The sequence below is a fragment of the Geospiza fortis genome, unplaced genomic scaffold (assembly GCF_000277835.1).
Source record: "Geospiza fortis unplaced genomic scaffold, GeoFor_1.0 scaffold112, whole genome shotgun sequence".
Lineage (NCBI taxonomy): Eukaryota > Metazoa > Chordata > Aves > Passeriformes > Thraupidae > Geospiza > Geospiza fortis.
The window spans coordinates 29,431,665-29,452,685 of record NW_005054298.1 but is presented as its reverse complement, the minus strand read 5'-3'; the positions used below and the strand labels follow the sequence as shown (position 1 = coordinate 29,452,685).

At 38.1% G+C, this 21,021-nt stretch overlaps 1 protein-coding gene across 2 annotated transcripts in view; it reads left to right on the top strand.

Moving 5' to 3' along the window:
- The window catches only part of GULP1 (GULP PTB domain containing engulfment adaptor 1), a 122,438-nt gene that overhangs the window by 37,149 nt on the left and 64,268 nt on the right, over positions 1-21,021 (top strand). For both annotated transcript variants that reach the window (XM_031056544.1, XM_031056537.1), the window contains exon 2: positions 10,679-10,767. In XM_031056544.1, the coding sequence (XP_030912404.1) occupies positions 10,740-10,767 (28 nt within the window). In that variant the 5' untranslated portion in view covers positions 10,679-10,739. The remainder of the gene's footprint in view (positions 1-10,678; positions 10,768-21,021) is intronic.

Genomic DNA, 21,021 nt, shown 5'->3' with positions numbered 1-21,021 from the left:
CAAAAAAAAATATTGCAACTGCAGTAGAAGTAAGACTGTTTAGGATGGTAATTTCACACAAGCTTAGTTTTTTTCAGTACTCCTAGCTATTTCTTTTGAAATTAACTGTGAAACACATAAATACCAGTAGAAATGCACAGCTTGCTCTCTTGAATTGTCATTATTTGACTGTAAAACAACATTAGAGCAGTATTGGAAAAGCAGTATTGACACGGTATCTGTGAAGTTGTGTTTGTATACAAATCCAAAACATCAAGTAATTGAATTTTCTTTGGTGACTTCTAGTAGTACTTGCATGTGATTGTCCTGGAAGTAGCTTAAGGAATCTGAACTGTTACTGCTGATTCATAAATTCAGCAATGCCAGTGTATGTTGTTGGGGAAGGAGTAGGGGAGATGACCCTGTGGTTTGGTGTAATTTTGGGATACAGGCTGAAGTTTCACAGTGATGCTTTTGTTTCATCAGCTGATTGCTGGGTTTGGCTTTTGAAAAAAGCATTTTCTCAAGTGCATGAGTGCACTTTGTGATCTGTGATTTCCCCCTCAAACAGAGAGTTGATAACTGTGTAGGAGAAGATTCGGTCTGGCTTGTGTGTTACTGGGGTATCATGAAGGAGTCAGTGGAGCTGTGCTGTAAATTCAGGAGCACAGCTTTTAGCCCTGAGCTGTTCTTCCCAAGGACATCAGCCAGCTCTGGGTGCTCAGGTGCCTTGTGCCAGCTGGTAGGGACAGATGTTAAAGATGTTCAAGATCTATGAACAGAGTTTAAGTTCAGTTAGCCTGCAGTCTTCACCTGCACAAACAGATTTGAGAATCTCACTCAAAAGGCATTGATACACTGAATTCATACAGTGAGTTCTTGAAGCCTTGGTAGTGAAGCTTAAGTTTATTAGAGGACTGAGCTGCTGCAAAACTGTCATAGTTTTGCCTCAGTGTTTGCAAATCTAGTCACTGTACCCAGAGCCATAGACCAGACTTGATATCTCAGAGCTGTTAAAAAAAAAAAGGGGGAATGAAATGCCTGGCACAGGCATTTAAGCTATTCAGTATGAAACTCTGGCATGGGTCCATTTCCATTTTTTTAAACATTGTACTTCCAAACTTTGACGTTTGGTGTTTTCTGATTTTTTATTTTGTGTGTGTGTGGTGTTTTGGGGTTATTTTTCTCTTTTCTGCCTGTGTTCCAACTTCTCCCAGGTTTCAAGAGGGTAACTTAAACATTTTCTTTCTTTGACAACATAAGAGGTTTTAGTGCCTACTTTTCACATCCCTCTTCTTTTGCATCCAGTCATCAAGCTATGGACTCTGCCACAGAATGTGATGTTAGCAGGTGCCTAAATTACCTCCCAACACTCAGGAGGATGCTTCTCTCAGGAGGATTTTTCTCTCTCTCCTCTGGTTCTGGAGGTTCAGCCCAGACTGATGCCTGCCTGGGGACAGAGCTGCTGTGTGTCATGGTTTAATATGCTTGTGAAGGGTGGGACAAGGCAGTCTTTCATTACCAAATATTGAAGTTGCCTCACTGAGGGTTTTAAACCATGTGAAGCTGAACAAACTGTGAACATGACTTGCAGCACGTTTCCACCACATGGATGTTACCTGGAGCAGGGACTGGAACTGTCCCAGTCCCAGCAGCCAGTACCATTCTGTGTGTGATGTGACCAGTGTTTCAGTATAAACCTCATGGTCTCTCATGTTCTTAAAAACTTACATCTTCTCCTTATCCTAACTGTAATAGAAGATACAGCTAGAACTTGCTAGCTTAGAAACTCTGTTATGTATTAGTCTGGATTTCAGTATTTTCCACCAAATTACTCTAGGATGGATTACTTGCCAAAATCTTGAAATAAGATTAGTGATAGGGTGCAAAACCTGAACGTTTCTCCTGAATAGACACTGTAATGAACTATTTGAATATACACTGGATCTGAAAGACAGAGGTGAGGAGGTTAATTTGTCATAAATATGATTTTAGTTCCCACGCTTTTGTGCACTTGCATATCTTTGCTTTTAACTTCATACCACCACCTTACCAAAATGGTTGGGCTCTTCAGACTGTATTCAGATAACCTAAAGGAATGTAATGTGATAAATCCTAAAACCCAATATAATAATCTTGTTTTTCAAGATACTCCCTCTGAGATTAATTTAGTACAAGTGAGAAAGCAAATTTTCCTGACTTTCCTCAATTTTGAAAACTGTTGAAATCACTTAATAAAGCCCATCTGATCTGTATAAATAAAACTTAATACTGTCCTTGAGGCTAACCAGTTCAAGTGAGGAATCTGAATGCATTAATATTAATGAGAAATCTATTGATTTTAATAGTAAGAGATTGTGTTCAGTATCACAGATTTTAATTCTTTGTGAAGTGAATGACACTTCTTAAACTCTTGTTAAGTGAATGCCATTGTTTCAGAAGTATGTAATATGTTCATAAATTGATTATGAGAAACTAAATTATTAGGAATTTTTATGATAGTGATATTTTTTTATCATGTAGCCTTTAGCACTGGAGCTGAATGCTGGTAGGAATTGGACTGTAAGGGGCAAGAAAGCCAGCATTTATAGCCTGCATAGCAGTTCTTTATGCTTAGAGTTTATACAGAGTTCTGGTTCCCCTTTGAGGGACAGCTGTGGGACAAGGGACCCCAAATTAAATTACAGAAGTATGGACTTGAAGTCCAGCAGATGCATTAGATTTAAATAATAACATACAGTATGCCTCATTTCTGTAAGAGGATGATCTCAGCTGATTTTGTATCAATCTTTTACTTTAAAAAAACATACCTGAATAAAAATAAAAGCCCAAAACCTTTTGCAATTAGAAGAAAAAACCCAAACTCATTTCAGTGACTTAGGAAACTATTTGGAATGTCGTAGTTCAGATCCCTTGAGGAAAAGGTGATTACATTTTTCATTTTGCATTTATAAATAGGAATGAGCCTGTTGAGAGGACTGTAGCAAAGAAAATATCTAGTGTGAGCTGTACAGGAGTAACAAAAATACAGGAGCATGTGTGGAGAGATGAAGACACATCTCATTCTTCTCTTGCAGGTTGTTGCCTGGTACCTACCCAGAATTTTCTTGGTTGCTTTTGTCTAAACAGACATCTGGGGCTTTCTCTTCATCTTAATCATCTTTGGAACATCAGTAATCAGCTTTTGAACTTCAATTAAGGTTAATGCACATTGAGGAGAGCACATGAAGTGGTCTCCTGGGACCTGTTGAGCATATGTGCACAATGGTTTGTCTGATGCACTTTTCAGGATTGGCCAAGAATACTTTGGTAGAGGAGAAAAATGATGTCTTTAGTTAAAGTCTTGTGCCTCTATAACAGATCTGCTAAATATGATGAGTTTTTACTCCAAGTGGATCTAAACCTATTTCTGAAATTGGTGTGCTTTGTTTGGAGATTTACCTTCAGAATACATAATGAGCCTTTTGGTCTCTGCCTTTTCTGTCAGCAGCACTTTTTACAATGTGATTATGAAAATGCAGTGAATGCAGTAAATATAACTGGAAAAAAAATCAGAAGGTTAACAAAAATTTGTTGCTGTTTTGAGACCTGAAAGTTTCAAATACATTCCCTCCCCCTTAAAAAAAATGAGAGGGTTTGAAAATCATCTGCCAGTAATTAAATAAATAAGTTATCCAGATTGCTGTAGAGCAGTAAGCTCTTATAGAAGAGAAACGGTGATGCCAGCATGGAAGTAACCATACTCTGTGTCAGGGAATACCTTTATTTGACTGTATCTATCCATTCAAGCCAGGACTGTGTGTGAAATTCTGAAAAATTACTCCTCCTGTGAGTCAAAAGCTCAGGTGCCCAGTAATCCTTTCCACCAGAACTGGGTTATTTTTAAGAGCTGTTCTGTGTTTACCTGTCTGTGGTAGACCCCAGTGATGAACTCTGTTGCTGTTAAAAACAGAGCACTCACAAAGCTCCCCAGGTGCTCAATCATCCATCTGAAAGTAGTGGGACAGGCAGAAATCTTGTTCTGATTCCATCTAGCTGATCAAATGGCTAATGGGATGTGAAATACAGAATACTCTTGTCTGCAAGATGTTTGCCATCTGTCTGTCCTCTGGGAGCAGATGAAGGTGTCTGAGCTCTTTGGGAGAGAAAAAAAACACATAAAGCCTTTCGGCTGGCTCTGAGCATCTGACATTTGTAAGTTCTTCTACAGTGCAGTAAAAATGTGAAATCCTTCACATTTGACTCACTGGTGCTTGTGGACTGCAGGAAAAAGAAAGCTCCTCTCTTATATCTTGTTATGGTTATTTAGTCATAATGAACCAAATAATAGAAAATAGAAATAATAGAACTGGTTTCTGCAGAAAAGGGTGCTCTTGTGTTTGCAATGACTCTTGTTGTTTGGACAGTATAAACTTCAGTTGGTTCAATGAGTCATGTAATCCGCTAATATGTATCAGCATAATTAAGCATAATTAAAAAATTATTGTTTACCAGTAAATACGCTGAGAAGTGCAATATTTTCTAAAATTACATTGTTCCTAATGCTTTAAAGACATCTAGAGAGCTATTTTTGTGGAACAAATATATTTTCTATTTGTCTGGGGTTTTTAAAGGTCATTCCATTATCAGCTTGTCTGAGGATTTATTGGTGCTTGCAACAATTATAAACACATTTTCTTCATAGTTCTCTTTCAATACTGAAGTTTATTCTTGCTATACTTATTGATGTTGGTATTTCTTCTTGCTGTAAAACAAAAGTTAGTGATCACCTTGCTTAAGGAATTGTTTTTGCTGTCAGCTGAGTGATTTCCCCTTGTTGCCTGTTTACTCATCTTTATTTTCATTTTTTTCCTATTGAAAGGAACAGATTGTTTTAAAAAATGGAAGAGTAAAAAATCACCTAGAAAAGTTTTGTGAAAACTACTATGAAATGCATGAGTTTCATATAGATTTTCTCTTCCTGGCCTCTCTTTGATATTGATATTTATAGCAAAACACTACTGTCTCCTTGTCCTTGGTTTGTGCAAATACTTTTTGGCAGATCTGCTGCATGAGAAATGCTTTACCTGCAGTCTGAAAGACTCCTTGCTGTGGGCTGGAAAGTACTTGCCACAACAGTACTAGGCTTGTACTGCTTGAGAGAGGGGAAGAAAAAGGGAATATGTGCGACTCTTGTACCCTCCTGGTGGTTTCAGGAGCTTGGGAGAGCACGGTGATCTCAGTCAGACCACAGGAAGGTCTTCAGCCTCCACACTGGGGTGTTCCTGCCCATTCCACTCACAGAAGGACAATCAGTGTGTTGGAAGGTGAGCTCTTTTCTAGGGCTGTGGCTTCCAGCTGTTTTGGTGTTTGTCCAGAGCATTTCTGTCTTCCCTTCACTCGCACCCAGTGAGCCCCAGTGACACCTCTGGGCACTGCACTCACACACTGCAGGCTCCAGGGCCAGCAGAGCTGTTTGGGCTCTGTGCCCTTGGGAATTCTGTCATCTCAACAGCAGTGCCTGCTTTGGTGATGGGAAGATGTGAATTTCAGATAGAAGACCAGCTCTTTTCCAGTCTGCCCTGCCCCATCCTCTGCAAAGTTGAAGAACTGCAATAAGTAATTTTGTGTTTCTGCAGATTCACCTTTGGGAGGAATGTATGGCTGCCACTTGGCTCTGGCTAATGAATGTCTTTGGAAATGCAGGGATGAGTAAAACTTTGAAAGTAAAGTTTTCTGGTGACTGAATGTTTTCCTTTATACTCCATTTGTACTTCTGTGAATTGTAAAGCACAAGTGTAGGCCAAGAACTTCAGTTGACAGAAAGATTTTCAATTTTGGTGAAACCGATAGAGCTGTGTCATTTTTAAGATATTTTTCCTGCAAGTTTTTGTAGTGCTAAATTCTATTTACATGCTCTTGTAGTTTACAGCCCTACAGGTTGTCCTATTATTGTTTATAAATACAAAGGGCATATGTGTTTTCATAACAATGATTGAAATTGCTTGCTGCTCTCCTAGCATGACAGTGCAAGTTTGGGTCTGCACCAAAATATGTTCATTGATGTGTCATTTCTTAATGATTTTACTGTTTCAGAGGAAAAAGGATTGTGGCAAGTTCATGTTTTAGTTACCTTCATACAAAAGGAAGGGAAAGTGCCTCCTGGTGTTAAGATGTTTCCTTTGGTTTGTGTATTACTCAATGCAGTCTTGTATTATGGTAATTTTTTTTTCGTCTGTTATGCCCCATGTTATATTAGGGCAATATTTTCATGGAGTTTTTGGTCTAAATCAGAAAAATACTTACAAAGCTGGTATTATATTCCAGTTTCTCATCTTTCCTTCAAATAACTTTATAAGCCTAAGTTTCATTTCAAGTCAATGAATCACACATTCCTGTGTGCTGCAGCCCTTACAAAACAGGCTTTTAAGACATTTTGTGCTTCATTCTTTAAGGAATGTTACCCAGTGTGCTTTAAAGGCTGGGATCTGGGAGGGGGAAGAGTCTGAATCTTCATGTCTTCTGAAGCTAAATCAGCCTTTGTAAGGAAACTGTGTGTGTGTGCAAGGGAAGGGACAGATTGAATTCTATTTTTTATTACAGGGAGTGGATGGGTACAAGTTGGACTTTTTAGGGAGGTTTTGTTGTTCATTATTTGTAGAAGGAAAAAGAGGCATAAAATCCAAGACTAAGACCAGGTAATTGTTATAGCCCATGCCATTCCAAGGGACTGACTGGGGAGGAAACCCCAAATAAGTCCTCAGGAATATTTCTAAGAGGAAATAAGAGACAAAGGAGATGAGTTACAGTCACAGCTTGTTTTTTCCCCTTCTTAAGTGTGTTCTCTTGGCTTGTCTGAGACAGCTCTAAATTTAGAAAAGACATCAAACCCCAGCACTCTGAAGGAGTCCGCAGGCGTGTGGAGACGCCTGTGTGAAAGTTGTTGTGTTGTTTGAGCAGGCAGGGAGGGCTGCAGCCCTTGTGCTGGTAGCTGGAAGGCTGCCACTCCATTGTTCACTGCCTCTGCTGCATTAGGCAGAGGAGACAGCCACCAACGTGACTGTCAGTGTTAAAAAGTAATTACTCAGTAATCTCAGCTTCAGATCGTGCCACCCTTGCACTCCCCAGTCCAAACGCCTGCCAACACCAAGGCCACTTGTTTCCCCTTGCCATTCTGCACTTTCCTCCTTGCTGTGACAGGACCTCCCTTGGTGAAAACCAAGGGGTTAATGACAGTGAAGAAAAAAGGAGAGGGTTGTTTGCTTTCTCTGTGACTGCTTTAAGTTGGATATGACAGCTTAAACACCCACCTGCCCAGGACATATGCCCATGTTGGTGTTCAGACCGTGGGTGTCATGTCTTCTGCTCAGGATTTTGTCTGTCATCAGAATATTTTAGTGTAATGAAATATTTTCTAAGCCTTTTCTCTCTTTTTTCTTTTTTGTTTCTTTTATCTCTGTCCTGGAGGAAACAACCTGATATTAACCAAATTTTCTCCAGTTTGTACCTGTCAGAAGTCTTCACAATTTTTCAGTTAACAGCTTTGTGGAATCCCATGCAGGTTTTGTTTCCCAGGAGGGTTTGGTTTCTGGACAAAGCTGAAGAAAACCCTTTGGAGTAAGGTGGAGAAACATTCTTTACCTAGGTGTGTCTTCCTGAGTGATGAGTAATGGAATGGCTTGGTCCACATTCCTATTCCCTAATGCCTCTGATTGTTACAACTGCTTTACCCTTGCAAGTCAAGTGGTTTATAGGCAGGACTCTACCCTTGTCCACAGGGCTCCCTACACCAGAATGGGATTCTTTGACTTGCCCTCCTTTTGGCTCCTTACAGGCTTTTAACAGACTGGTCTGTTCCAGTGGTTTGGTGTGCTGAGATTTGTCAGAAACTCGACAGTTTCCTGCCAAAAACCCTATCTTCCATTACCATTGCTTGCTCCTAAGAGTTTTGTTCTTTGTCATTGGAATATCTGGATATTCCAATGACAAAGGATGTGTCTAAACATTACTTTGCTTTTCTGATTGAAAACTTCCCAGTGCTGTGTGTGACAGTCTGATAACCACCCTTGTGCCCCAAGCCCCACTGAGGAGATTGAAATGAACCTGATGTTGTTTGGCTTGGTCTTTTGTTAATAGCAAAATTTTATGGAGCGTTTAATCAACTGCTTTTACAGCATCTGAGGGGTTGATGATGATGTTCATATCAGAGTTTGAGGGAATTGTAAATGCAGTTACATGTAGCTAGTTCTGTTTCCCTATTCAATAACGTTTTCTGTGTGAAGTGGAAGTACACTGATTAAGTGTTTTGATATTGTATGGTGCCTAAACCACATCTGTATTTTGTTCTGCTGATGTTTTGTTGGAATTGAAATTAAGAACCTAGTTTTGGCAATACTGGCCATTTTTAGCTAAGTAGTCAAAAAAATTTGGCTTTTATTAGCATGGGTCACTGATGTTAATATATCCTTGCTCACGAGGAAGAAACATTCACTTAGTTAGACTGTGTTTTAAACAAAATACTTGAATGGTGAGCTCTAGAAATGTGGCCAGCCAGCTGCCCTGTATGTGCCTGCAGAGTTTCTAATTAGAAGATGCTCTATGCAGTAACCATCTCAAATATGTTCCTTAGCAGTCTCTTGGATGACTCAGGAATACACAAAAAAAGGCATTCCAAAAAGGGCATGTTATGATCCCATCATGGAGGAGAACTCAAGTGTTTGGTCTAGTGCTGTGCAAGACAACTGCCAGAGGTATCTTAGAGGGGAAAGGAAGTTTTTTTTACTCAAAACTGAGTGGTAATTCACAAGGGTGGACACCCTGAACAAAGTAGTGCTACTGCTTATATATCCTAAGCATATCTCATAGGGTTCCTGTGTAAACCTGTAAGCCAAACACACTTGTAGTTGCTTAAAAAGCTGGAATTCTAATGTTCTTCCTTATTACTTTATGTCAACTGAGTTAATTGTCCTCACACTGGTGAAAGCCCCACACTGCCTGCCCTACCAGGAGAGCTACTCGTGCATTCTCAGCTTTTGGGGTCCCTGATGTGTGCTGGAATTCCCCCACCAATGCCACTGCCCTTTTCAGGGATGCTGCTACAACCATTCCTGGGACACCCTCATGGGTGTTTTTGGTTTCACTGCCCCCTGTGTACCCCAGCTGTTGTGTGGTGCTGAGGACAGTGAGGGCAGGGGATGGCTCTGGGGTGGGTGAGGCTTCCCCAGTCCTGCTGTTTGAGCTGCTGGGCACCAAATGCAGTCTGGGCTTTGCATCGAAATCATGGCATGGAAACTGCATGGGTAACTCCTGCCTGTGCTGATTGTCGTGCCCTCCCTTCTTAAATGCTCAGTAAATCTGTAAAACACTGGTCTGGTACCTGTGCTTTAAGGAAAAAATGGTTGGTTTTATGTCCAGTGTGCTGTGTGAGTTTAGTTAAAGAGGAATTGCCCCTCCGTTTCACAGGACTCTGTGGAAAAGTCCTGCTGCATCAGTGACTAGTGGAAAATAAAACTGAGGTTTTGATATTGTGGTTTGTTGGTTTTTTGTTGTTTTTTTTTCCTAGCTGTAATCTCCCATAGGTTCCAACCTGAAAAGTATCAAATATTTACATGGAAATCTGGATATAATTGCCTTAATTGGTATTGAACTTACTTGAAAAAGAGGGGTAAGCACCACAAGAAGCATTCATGAAATAAATTAAAAATCATCCTAAATAAATTTGTCATCTTAATGCTGACATTTGAAATACTGGCCTAAGTTTTGTTTTTGTTCCAAGCAAAAGTACTGTTCTGGTTGATTTTAAAAAATCATCTGATAGCAAAATGTTTTGATTTTCTTTTTTTACTATCCCCTCTTTTTTCTTTTCCTTTGACTGGACTGCTTGGAGAGCAGAGAAAGAGAAACTTTTTGTGATAAAATGTGAATGGGTGAAACTTTTGCTTGGAAGATCTGAACAGAATGACAAGTAGTAATGGGAATATCATTACATGTGTTTGTGAGAGTAAAAGCTCTGTAGTGCTGAATTGGATGGTGTCAAATTGCTTTGGATGTAGTGGATTTTTTATGTTGGTAAATAATAAAATTCAAAAATAGTATTGTGAATCAAAAATTAAATAAGAATTTAAGAGTGGATTTGTGTTTTTAAGGGAAGAAAATACAGATATTACTATACAATCTGAGGACAAGGGAGGAAGGAATTAGTAACACTGATAGAAGGCAATTTTATCAGTATTGAGTCCCTGAGTGAAGAAGAGTCTATATATTGTGATTTTTATTTTTTTTCCTTATGTCAAGCCCATGTGAAGAAGAAAGCCTAGCTTGAAATAATCTGACAGCCTAAATGACACAAAACAAGGCAGTGCAAATGTGAACTGAGTGTTTTTATGGAGCCAGCTTTCATTTTAAAGCTTTCTTTCCAACCTATTTGTGTGTGGTATTTGTCTTCATGTATATGTATAATGCCACCTGCTCTGTGCCTCTGAAATCTTTGGGAGAACAGATTAAGGAGCCTTAAAATGTCTGTCTGTATGAAGCACCTCTGTGTATTTTGAACATAGATCTTCTCAATGCTGAAATTTCTTCCTAAGCAAAGCATACCCCTGCTTTCTCAGCATTATTTCAGAATTCTTAAGGTTATTTGCAGTGTCTTTCATATGAAGATAAATAGAACTTCAACTATAATAATGGAATTCTCTGTTTTCTTATGTGTGTTATTCTGCAGGTTAAAGTGGGGAGGAAAAAAACAAACCCAGAAGCATCATTGACTGGGTAGATTTTTCAACATGAATCGTGCTTTTAGCAGGAAGAAAGGTAGGTAATTGAGCTTATACTTCATGGAGACATAAATGCCCTGTAAAATTTGTTTGGAATATTAAGAATTATACAAAGACAAACTTAATCATTGCACTGAATTATCTAGATAAAAATGAGCAGCCTTCTAGAAGATGTATGGAGCAAAGCATTCTTGATTGGTACTCACAGAGCTTTCTGCATTCCAAGGCTGAAGTTGAATTTCATATATTTTTAATTGCAAGATGTGTTTACACATACACATATAGATACATAAACATAAAATACACATTCTGTTTCCTTTTTTTGCCTGCACAGACCAAAGGAGATGCTGGAGGCTTTTAGAACTTCTAAGAATCAGTGACATTTCTTTTTATATATGTATTCATTGGATTCTTATTCTTGGAGAAGCTATTTTTTTTTCAAACTGTGTTTAATATACTTGAAATATGTCATGCAGCAGGATATTTTTAGCTGTAAGAAGCTATTCTGGATTTGTAGCAATCTGAAATGGCGTGCTTTCCAAAAGGATATCAAAGCACTAAATATTCAGAGTTATATATGTTGCTCCTCTGGCTTGCTTAGTCTCCTTTCATGAACTGCTTATGATTAAACATAAGTCTTTAGAAGGAGCATTAGTGGTGAAGCTTTTTTCACTGACAGCTTTGTTGATATTTCCCGTTTGTTTTTAAGGTAGAAAATACTCAGTAGGTCTCATTTCTTTATTTTCCATGTTTTCTTCTAAAGGTCCTTAAGTGTGGCACACACTGAGATGAAGCCCTTGCATGAATACGTAGGTGTAACCTCAGTTGGACTGAGTGTAAATATTTTGTTTACATAGCAAGAGTTTCTGCTTTGGTGTCAATATCAAAGCTGGAAATAAAAGGAGTCTGTGTACTTACGCCAACATGAATTGCCAGCACCACTGCATCCTTGAGTGCCCAGTGCTCTTGTTTGTTAAAGCCAGGTGAATCAAGGTGAGAGAAGCAGTCCAGAATATCAGCACGTGGCCACAAAAGGAAGAGACGCTTACAAAGGCTGCAAAATAGGATGAAAGGTCCTTTAATACCCTTACAGCAGGAGGAAATAAGCTTAAACCCATAGCCTGTGCTCTCCTTAAGCACTCATGTATTTCCTCTGGTAGATAATTGTAACATTGCTATCAACAGATAGCACCTTTCAGGTGCTTGATAGTGTTGCCAAGCTTCTTCCAGATCATTTGAGAAACCATTTCATTATTCTTTAATTGTGGTTTGATTTATCACAACTGAGAAAGAAATTAGGGGATTGTAGATTGTTTTGGCTAGGGGCCCATGTAATTATTTTCCTTTTTTTTTTTTTCCCTAATGACTTCTGATAATGTTTGAAGCTCAGCCTGACGTGTTTCAGAAACAGACCAGTTGTGTTTTACTGGATATTTTCTCAGAGTTTGGACTTGAACCCAGAATGCTAAAATGCTCTGTCACTATTTCATATTGCCCTTGGCAGTTTCTGCATCTTGCCTTTACAATCAGGTGTGAAGTTGTATCCTCAGTTTCCTGGGATCCTTTGAGGAGTGTCAATTAACTTCTCTCGGTTTTCATTTCTTCATAGAAAAATTCTTATTAATTTCTCTCTAAGTCCTTATCTATATTTTGGAATTTCATTGTATTCAAAGACATTTGTGTTGTTGTTCAGTTCATCTCTTGTGTTGTTTTCTTAGCCCAACAAGAAAAAATTATATAAAAGCTGTCAGGCACAATGAAATGCAATTAGTGTGGATTCTTAATAATGATTCAGAACATGAGGAGACAGAGGAATTCAGTGCTGTCATCCATTTATTTTACTCATAGTAACACTCGTGACATTTCCTTTCTCATACCCTAGGGAAAAAAAAACCAAGTTTCAGTTAAGTAATTGTCAAGAATAAGTGAAAATTACATATTTCAAATTACATCTTTTTAATGCAAATTGAAGTTCAGAAGAACTTTGGCTCAATCAGTGTTCATGCATAATAACTGCATTTAAAAACAGTTTCAATTGCTGAACTTCCTTTATAGTATTTGATTTTTCACCCCAGATCTCATAGATACAGTTTTTTCCATTTCTTGATGGATTATTTGTGGGTTTCTTCTGTCCACAAGAGTGTGGGTAGTTTGAGGCCTTAACTGTTACTGCTGTTGAGGCTTAAGTGTTACTGCTGTGGCTTCCCAAGCAGTTCTTGCTAAACCCAAACCAGTTTCCAGCTGGCTGTGCTGGTAGGGTTTGTGTGAATTCCAAGTTTGCAATGCTCTGTTGCCTTGAAGCTACAAAAACAATAGCCTTAAATCCATAGGATTGTGAGAGGAATTTAAACAGATGTAGGTGATTCTTGGATAATTGCCAGAGATTGTATCTGAATTGGGCAGGTGTACAGAATAAATGTTCCCTAACGGTCCTGGTGATGATGAGGAAGCACATAGAGAAGGCACGTTGCTCATGCCATGGCTCCCCTCCTTTTGAACTGGGCAAACTGGGTGCCAGAATGGCTGGGACTGTGCTGTTCTTGCTCTGATGAGCGCTGTTCTCGTTCCATCACCTGATTCCAGCACCAGATTTTTTCTCCTAAATGTTCAGGAAATGACTTAATTTGCAGACATTGGTAGACAAGGCAAGAGAAGAAGCACTAAAAGCAAGCTTTCTTTACTTTTCCCCCCTTTTTCTTCTATTGAAGGCTGGATTGCAGCCTGCGCTTTCACAAAAAAATTGCCATGAAATGTGAGTTGCTAAGACAGAAAGTGAGCTCTTTTTAAAATTAATTCTGATTCTTTACAGGCAGAAGATAAGATGTGTGGCATGAATGTTTATGGAGAGAATCTGTTATGGGAACAGCAGCTTTTCATAAATCAGAGCAGTGCTCTTGAGAGCGCACATCTCCACTTTGAGCATTACCAGTACTTCATTTTGAGGCATAATTTTTTACTACAGGTATCATATCTGCAGCCAGTACTCAGTGTAAGTTGATTTTTGAGGGGCATGGTTTGGACATGAAATAGCCACTTCAGCTGATAAGGTGTGCTGAGTGCTCTGGCCTCAAAAAAGTGGTACAGCCATTGCCTGACTCCCCAAGATTTAGTACAAACCAGAACTGGTGAGTTTGCTTCTATTTCTGCTGGAATTATTTTTACTTGTCTGATAGTCATTTGGGTTGAAGGCTTAATTGATGTGCTTAAAAATCAAATTGAAAAAAATCAAGCTGTTCATCTTTCATCCTAATAGTGGCAATGAAAAATATAAGAAAATGTGAAGTTTAAGCAAACTCAGCTTTCTCTAGAAAGTACATTACACAGGTAATGATAAATAAATGAAATCTTTCAGCAGTCCAGGTTGTAATGTCTGGTCTCTTATGTGACCCATGAGCTTGTATAACAGGGTAACAAACTGTAGGGACTAATACTGACAAAAAAGTTTCATTTCAGGTTTAAACCTGATACCAGCACTGGCTGTTTGAAGTTCCATGTTTAAATGTGGAAAAAAAACTTTCAAAGCAGCATAGCCTCTCTCTTGGCTTCAGTGGAGTTTGGTTGGACTAACAACTAGGTGTGTTTTGGAGAAAATTCTCAGTTGCAGAAATACTATGTGACTCTACAAACTGTACAAAAGCAAGCATTCTGTTTTCCATTCATTGATCAATGAATGCAGTAAATTACAGTGAAATGATAATTATCTTTTCTTTAAAGGTCTCTTTCCTTCTCCCACAAAAACAAATTAATCAACAATATGTATGTACTTGTTTTCTTGTTATGACCAAGCTTGTGAAATTGTTTGTGTATCTATCACGTTATTGGAAGCTTGCTTTTGTGTGTGATCCAGTTTTGGGGAAGGGGTTTTGAGGAGTGTTCTTTAATTTTCATTTTCAGTTTTTCCTTTAAAATCACATGTGGTATCATTCTCACTTTGAAATGCTGTGGTGCAAAAAGTCTGTAATGCAGATGGAAGTCTGTTCAATTTGAAATATGTTTGCATTTTTCTAAATTCAATCACTCTTTTAAGTAGCTTAGGGATATTAATGTAATTCTCCTGTAAGAGATCTTTCTAAATGCTATACTGTTATGTAATTTTGTCTCATTCTTAGTATATTTGTATCTAAACTAAATTACTTACTTGTTCTTAATTTAGACTTGATTTTGTGATGAGATTTATTTGCATGAGCAAAATAGAAAACATTAACTATGGGAGTTTTGTTTTACTTATTTTAGTGAATGGAGTTGCCTTGCATAAATGAATTTGGCACATTTTACTGATCCTGCATCCTTCTATTAAAAGATGCTAGTGTAAGAACTGGTGCATATAAGTAAACAAAAAATAATACTGTTTCCTGGCTTTTGCCCCATCAGAAATGTGAGAGAAAATTACTGTTCTTTCCAGACAGAGACACATCTAAATAAGGAATGACTGTAATCCAAACTCTCTGCAAGCAAAAGATTGAAAATTTTTGAGTGACACAAACCAGTGCTAAATACGTAGATATACATGTCCACTGAATTACAATGGCTGAAATGGGTGAGGTTGTGCAGGATTGTAGCAATTGAATTTAGTTTTTTTTCTTTATTGTGCCCAAATGGTCCTTCTTCATCCCACAAAAAATGTCAGCCTTCGTTTTCTTATCACATGAAGTTCAATATATGTGGAAATCTAAATTTTCTGGGTTTTTTTTCCATATGATAGCAGTTAATAAGGCAGATAATTGCTGCCAATTATCAGCTCCTGAGATGTAGATGGTCTTTATAATGCTAAATAGACTATATTGAAGTAATGATCTGTTTTAAAATCATGAGTTTCAGCAATTAATTTCTGTGAAATGGCTTTTTTTATGATCTTTATTTATGAAAGTGTAGACAGGTGCATTTAATGGGCAGGGGCTGACATATAAAAAACTGCAATCAAAAGTTATAGGATGCTCTTTTTATGTGAATGCACTGGCTATAGTGCGATCTTTATTTTTATTATAAACATATGCTGCATTCCAGAGATGAAAAATATTTTGGTTTATATTTTATTTCTTAGTGAGAAGACAATAGGTGAAGGGCCAAAAGAATGATGGGGATAAGTGTAGTCCTAAAGTAAATACTTTCCTCCTGTCAGAATCTATTTCACACCAGTGATTTAAACAAATGGCCTATTGTATGCTGGACTACCACATTAAGAGTAATGATAAAAAGCATAAAGAGGATATACTCACAGAGTTTTAAAGGAATGTAAGCAGCCACAGGCTCCCCCACTATCATCTTCAGATATTCTTGTGGTTGTACTTTGTCCTTTCATAAAAGCATTCACCTTACAGAGGGGAAAAAAAACCCCAAAAACCTACAGTTCAACAAACCAAACGTAGGTCTAAATCTCCTCTTCTGCCCGTGCTGCAAAAAAGCTGCTGCTTGATGTTTGTAGGATTTTCTTTAACAAAATGGTTTTTAGGAGCAAAGGGTGGGAGGAAAAGAGGGTGCTTTTTTGGTTTAACAAATATTTCTGTATTCAGCTGGTCTTGACACAAAAATCATTGAATAGTTTTATAACACCTCCCCAGAGAAGTCATATGTATTCCATTTACTGTTCCTTATCTTTCTAAACATGGGATCATGTGGAAAACCAATATTCAGTGGCCAAGTCCCTTTTTTGTATTGATTTTTGACTCTGTTTTTTTGAAGTATTGTTTGTACTACTGCTCTCCTTAGGCTGTGGCAGCACCCATTCAAGTACAGCAGCAAGGAGACCTGCAGGGTTTCCACCTTCATTTGGCAATGACCAGAGATGATCTTTTGGTGGAACAGGGCTGTGCTCAGTCTGACACTTTGTGTGTGTTTGTAAAGATCTGTATGCAGCTGGACACATATTTATGGTAGTATATTCACATTCTGAAAGCAGCAGGTTCAGCTCTAATTGTTTAGGAAAAAAAAAGGTTACAGTATGTCTTCAGAGGAGGGATACAGATGAGGAGGGTGCTCGGGAGACCTTCTCTGGAGGATTCTTGGCTCTGTGCAGCTGAGCCTGGTTTTTCTTTTCTCTCTGGTCCCATAAGAATAGGAGGATAATTGCCTGTTGCTTGTTTTATCTGCATTATCTTCAAAAGGTGTTGCAGAGCTGATCTTATCTCTTGTCTGCTGTAAGGAATATTCTAGGCAGGTTAACAGTGACATTTACAGCAATAACTTTTGTTGCTTCTCCCAAAGCTTAGGAGCTCCTTTCCAGAAGGCATATGTGGTGCTGAGCCATAGGCACAAATCCTGGGAGTCTGAAGTTTTGGCTTCTATCCTATTAAAATTTACACAGCCACAGCCTAAATACTTGGGTTACACAGGTAGACTGTGAGATTACTTGATAGGTATCTAGTTAAAGATGAAATATCTTATCCTGTGTGAAATAAATTAGGGCTGTAACAACCAGACCTTGGTAGGAATCACAATGGCTACTGGATTTCATAACAATTTCTCCTATAAAGCTGTTGGAAAAAATGCAGAGAACATCCGAAATAGATCACTCAGGAAAACACTGTTTTGTGAAATCAAATCCTTCTGAGACATAAAAGGATGTACCTTAGGTACATGAGCAAGAGGAAGCCATAGACATGCATATTTTAGTTGCTCTCATTGGTTGCTCAAACTCCTTTCTTCTCCTTTCAGTCTGAATTTTACAGAAAGCTCCATTTAAACTTTTATATCACATTATTTCAGTGTTCTGGAATCAGAAAATTAAAATTCTATTCTAATTGTATATTGAGATTGTCATTTATGCTTCTTTTCCTTTGTTTTGATCTATTTACATAACGTTCTTTAGTAGTAAGAAATCCTTCAATAGCTTGCTATTTAAACATTTTTTTACAAGTTTAATTGATACTCCTCCAGATTTATTTATAGCAGTACTGGAATAGTTCACTGAACTATTTTTCTACAAGACTACAGAAGGGAAATATGGAGTTGGAAGTTTGATCTCTGCATATATCTTAGTGAAAACTTGCAAAATGTGATCACTTAAATTATGTTATGCCAGTAATCTCTTTTTGACTTCAAATAGAAGCTTTTATCAAAGACAATGGAGCTCTTGTTGTAACTAGCAGACATACAAGGTATGGGCTAAATAGTTCAGATTTATTTTTCTTGGTTTTTTTCCCCTTTGGTTTAGGAATATAAACTAGTTACAAGTTCTTAACATCAACAATTCAAAAGTGCAAAAGCCGAGATTTGCTAATCACTGATCTGTTGCACTAATTCTTTATACTATTTTCCTTTATTGTCAGAACTTCTATATCAGCATCCGTATCTCAAAAACAGGCAGTATAAAATGTGTAGGCTATGCAGTGGATGTTACTTTTGAGGGAAATGCAAATACCAGGCTTGTTTTCATTTTGTAACTATGCCAACCCAGCATTCTGAGACACCATTCTGAAATTATAGCAATCAGCTGTTTAAAACCATTTACAAGGTCCTAAATATTAGGGGAGAAGGACACAGGCAAAGCATTCTGCCAAGCTCACTCTGTTCTAGGGAGATATGGCTCTTTTCTTGGCAGAGACTAAATATGCATCCAAAGCATATCTTATGTTTGGGAAAAAAAAGGAGGAAGAAAGTAACAAAAGTATTTTTGAGTTATGTGTATTGATGGGCATTTTTCTCTGTATGTTTCTAGGGAAAGTTCTGACTCATAATTTCATTTCCTTAGTCATAGTAATCTGTTAATAACTTTAATAAATTACTGGTATCAGACACCCAGACTTTACTCAGTCATTGCTCTCGGAGGTGGCTGGAACAAATGCTGCAGCTGAACAATGCAATAATATTATAATATTTATAATATTATAAATATAATATTTATTTGATAGCAATATTTTGGTGTTACATTCTGATGAAAACTCTGGTGCCAAGCATTGTGTCAGGCCTCAGGCTATCCATTCATGTGTTACCTGCAGTGGTCAAGAAGTCAGATTCTACCTTGCTGTCTGACCAGCATAAGGAGGCTTTGTGAGCACCTGCCTGTTTCTTCTGCAGTCAGAATAAAGGAAATTATTTAACAGGGTGGCAGTTCTTTCATGTCATGTTGTGAAGGTTTTCTTTCTTTACAGAAGAATAGATAATCTAGGAATAATGAAACAGAGAGTACTTGTGTACATACACTGAAGCAAGTAAGCTGTTTGTTCCTGAGGCAGTAATACCTAGATGTATTATGGATCTCTTAGGATATCTTCTTCAGGAGACACTTATTATGCTGCTTGTCACAAAAATATTTTTGTCATACCAAGTTCTGTAAAACAGGAAGACAGTTCTAAGATTTCTTCTGTTAACAATAAAAGCATCTATCAATATCAATGTGAAAAGATACTAATCCAGTGAACAATAAAGGCTTTATTTTCTACCTTTTAGAAATAACTGTATTTTCACTGTGGTACTGAAAAAGAAAAAGTTAAAGTCAGAGTCTTTCCCTGTTCATTGTATTAAATGAATGGACACTTTAGAAACATTAATTAATAAATGTTAGTTAATGAATTAATAATGACAGTGGGCTTTAGGGAGGCAGTTAACTAAAGCTGCACTGTGAAAATGCCATTCTACACTCTCTTAGGGCAGTAACATGCAGAGAAATTAATCTCAAAGGGACAACAATTTCTTGGCACTGCTAGTGTTTCCTTTTTGGTAGATAAATGGTCACTGTGCTGTTATCTAACCTGCTGCCATACTCCCCTGAGTGCAGCACAGCAGTTCAGGGCCCTTGATTTGGTGTGTGATTTGTCAGCACACGTTTGTCCCTCTGCCCTGGCTCACACATGGGACCCAGCAGGTGTGAAATGCACTCTGGAAAGCAACCTCCCCTTTTTGAGGGGAAGGGGGTGGCATGGTTCAGGGGCTGAGAAAAGAGAGAAGGCTCAATTCTGAGCAGCACTACTCCTCTGCCCATGGAATGCCCGGCTCCCACCTCCACCCTTGCAATTCAGTCTGTCAGATCCTGCAGTTTACCCCATGCCCTTGAAATAAGAGTGGAAACCCTTTTTTACACCTCTTGTTCCACGCAGTGCCAGTGAGTGTGGCAAAACCACCACTTGATCAAAATTTCTCATACCTCAGTTAAGCATAGGTTCTATTGGACTCTGAAAGGCTCGAAGGCATAATTCTCAAAACCTCATAATTCTCAAAAAATAACTGAGCACTTCTCAAAACTTTAATGTACACTCTAAGGCAGCCTGGATTAAGAACTTCAGACAAGATCTAAAATAAGTGTGGTTTTCACCCAGTGTAACAGCATGATTCCTTTCACTTTCTATTACTGTTAACATTAGATGCAAGTTGTCAGGTTTGGTTTTATCTGGGCTTTCAGTCCTTTCTTTAGGACCTCTTGTTTTATTTAGCAGGGAAGTGTCTGTGTAACTACTAAAATAATAATATGAACTGTGGTTTTCATTGTAGGGTTTCATATTTTGCTTGTTGCTTCAGAATGAATAAATAAGTTTTAAGCTGTGAAAACTCTTTAAAATTAAATTAGGTGACGGATCATGCAAACCACAAGCCATATCTACATCAGATATTTGACCAATGCTTCTTTTGTAGGTTTTCTTTTTTCATGTTTTTCAGGTTTATTGCATGCAAAGTGTCTGAAATGTGGTCTTTCTCAACTGCTGTGACATCAAACTAATTCTAAGCAGTATTTCAAACAGCTGCTGGGGGTGGTGTAAGTCCATAATGAGACCTTACACTTCAGAAGGAGATGCTGGTAAAAAAATCTACCCCATAATAACTAGCACATCTTTGGTATCAGCCTGAGTTTTGCCTTGGATTGATTTCGTTTAGCATTAAGAGCCCTTTCCAAACCATCACCACTCTGTAATTATTATTTGCCTCTAAGAAATGGACTTCCATTGTCAGAGAAAATCTTCAGTAGCTGTGTCACAGTGTCTGTGGATTTACATCTGAATGTTGGACTATTTTAACCAATAGCACAAGACTCCTGGAACCAGGTGTCTTTTGGTACCTCACTAAGTTACTGATTTAATTTTGAGCTGAGAGCATCTGTCCATATTTCCTGATCTTCCTCCCAATTAGGGCTGCCAACAGTTATAGCTAGACTTGCCCAGCAATGCTATTCCTTCCTGGAATCTCTGTCACATTACTGTTGGAGGCTGGTAGGCAACTTGATGATTTCACAGAAACATTTTAAGTAAAGCTTTGTGCATGATAGTAAAATTTCAAAGATTACCTGACGCTGAATTAAGACCAGCACTTCACACTTGAGTCCCAAACTAAATAACATTTTTTTTCAGATTTGAATTTGCCCTGA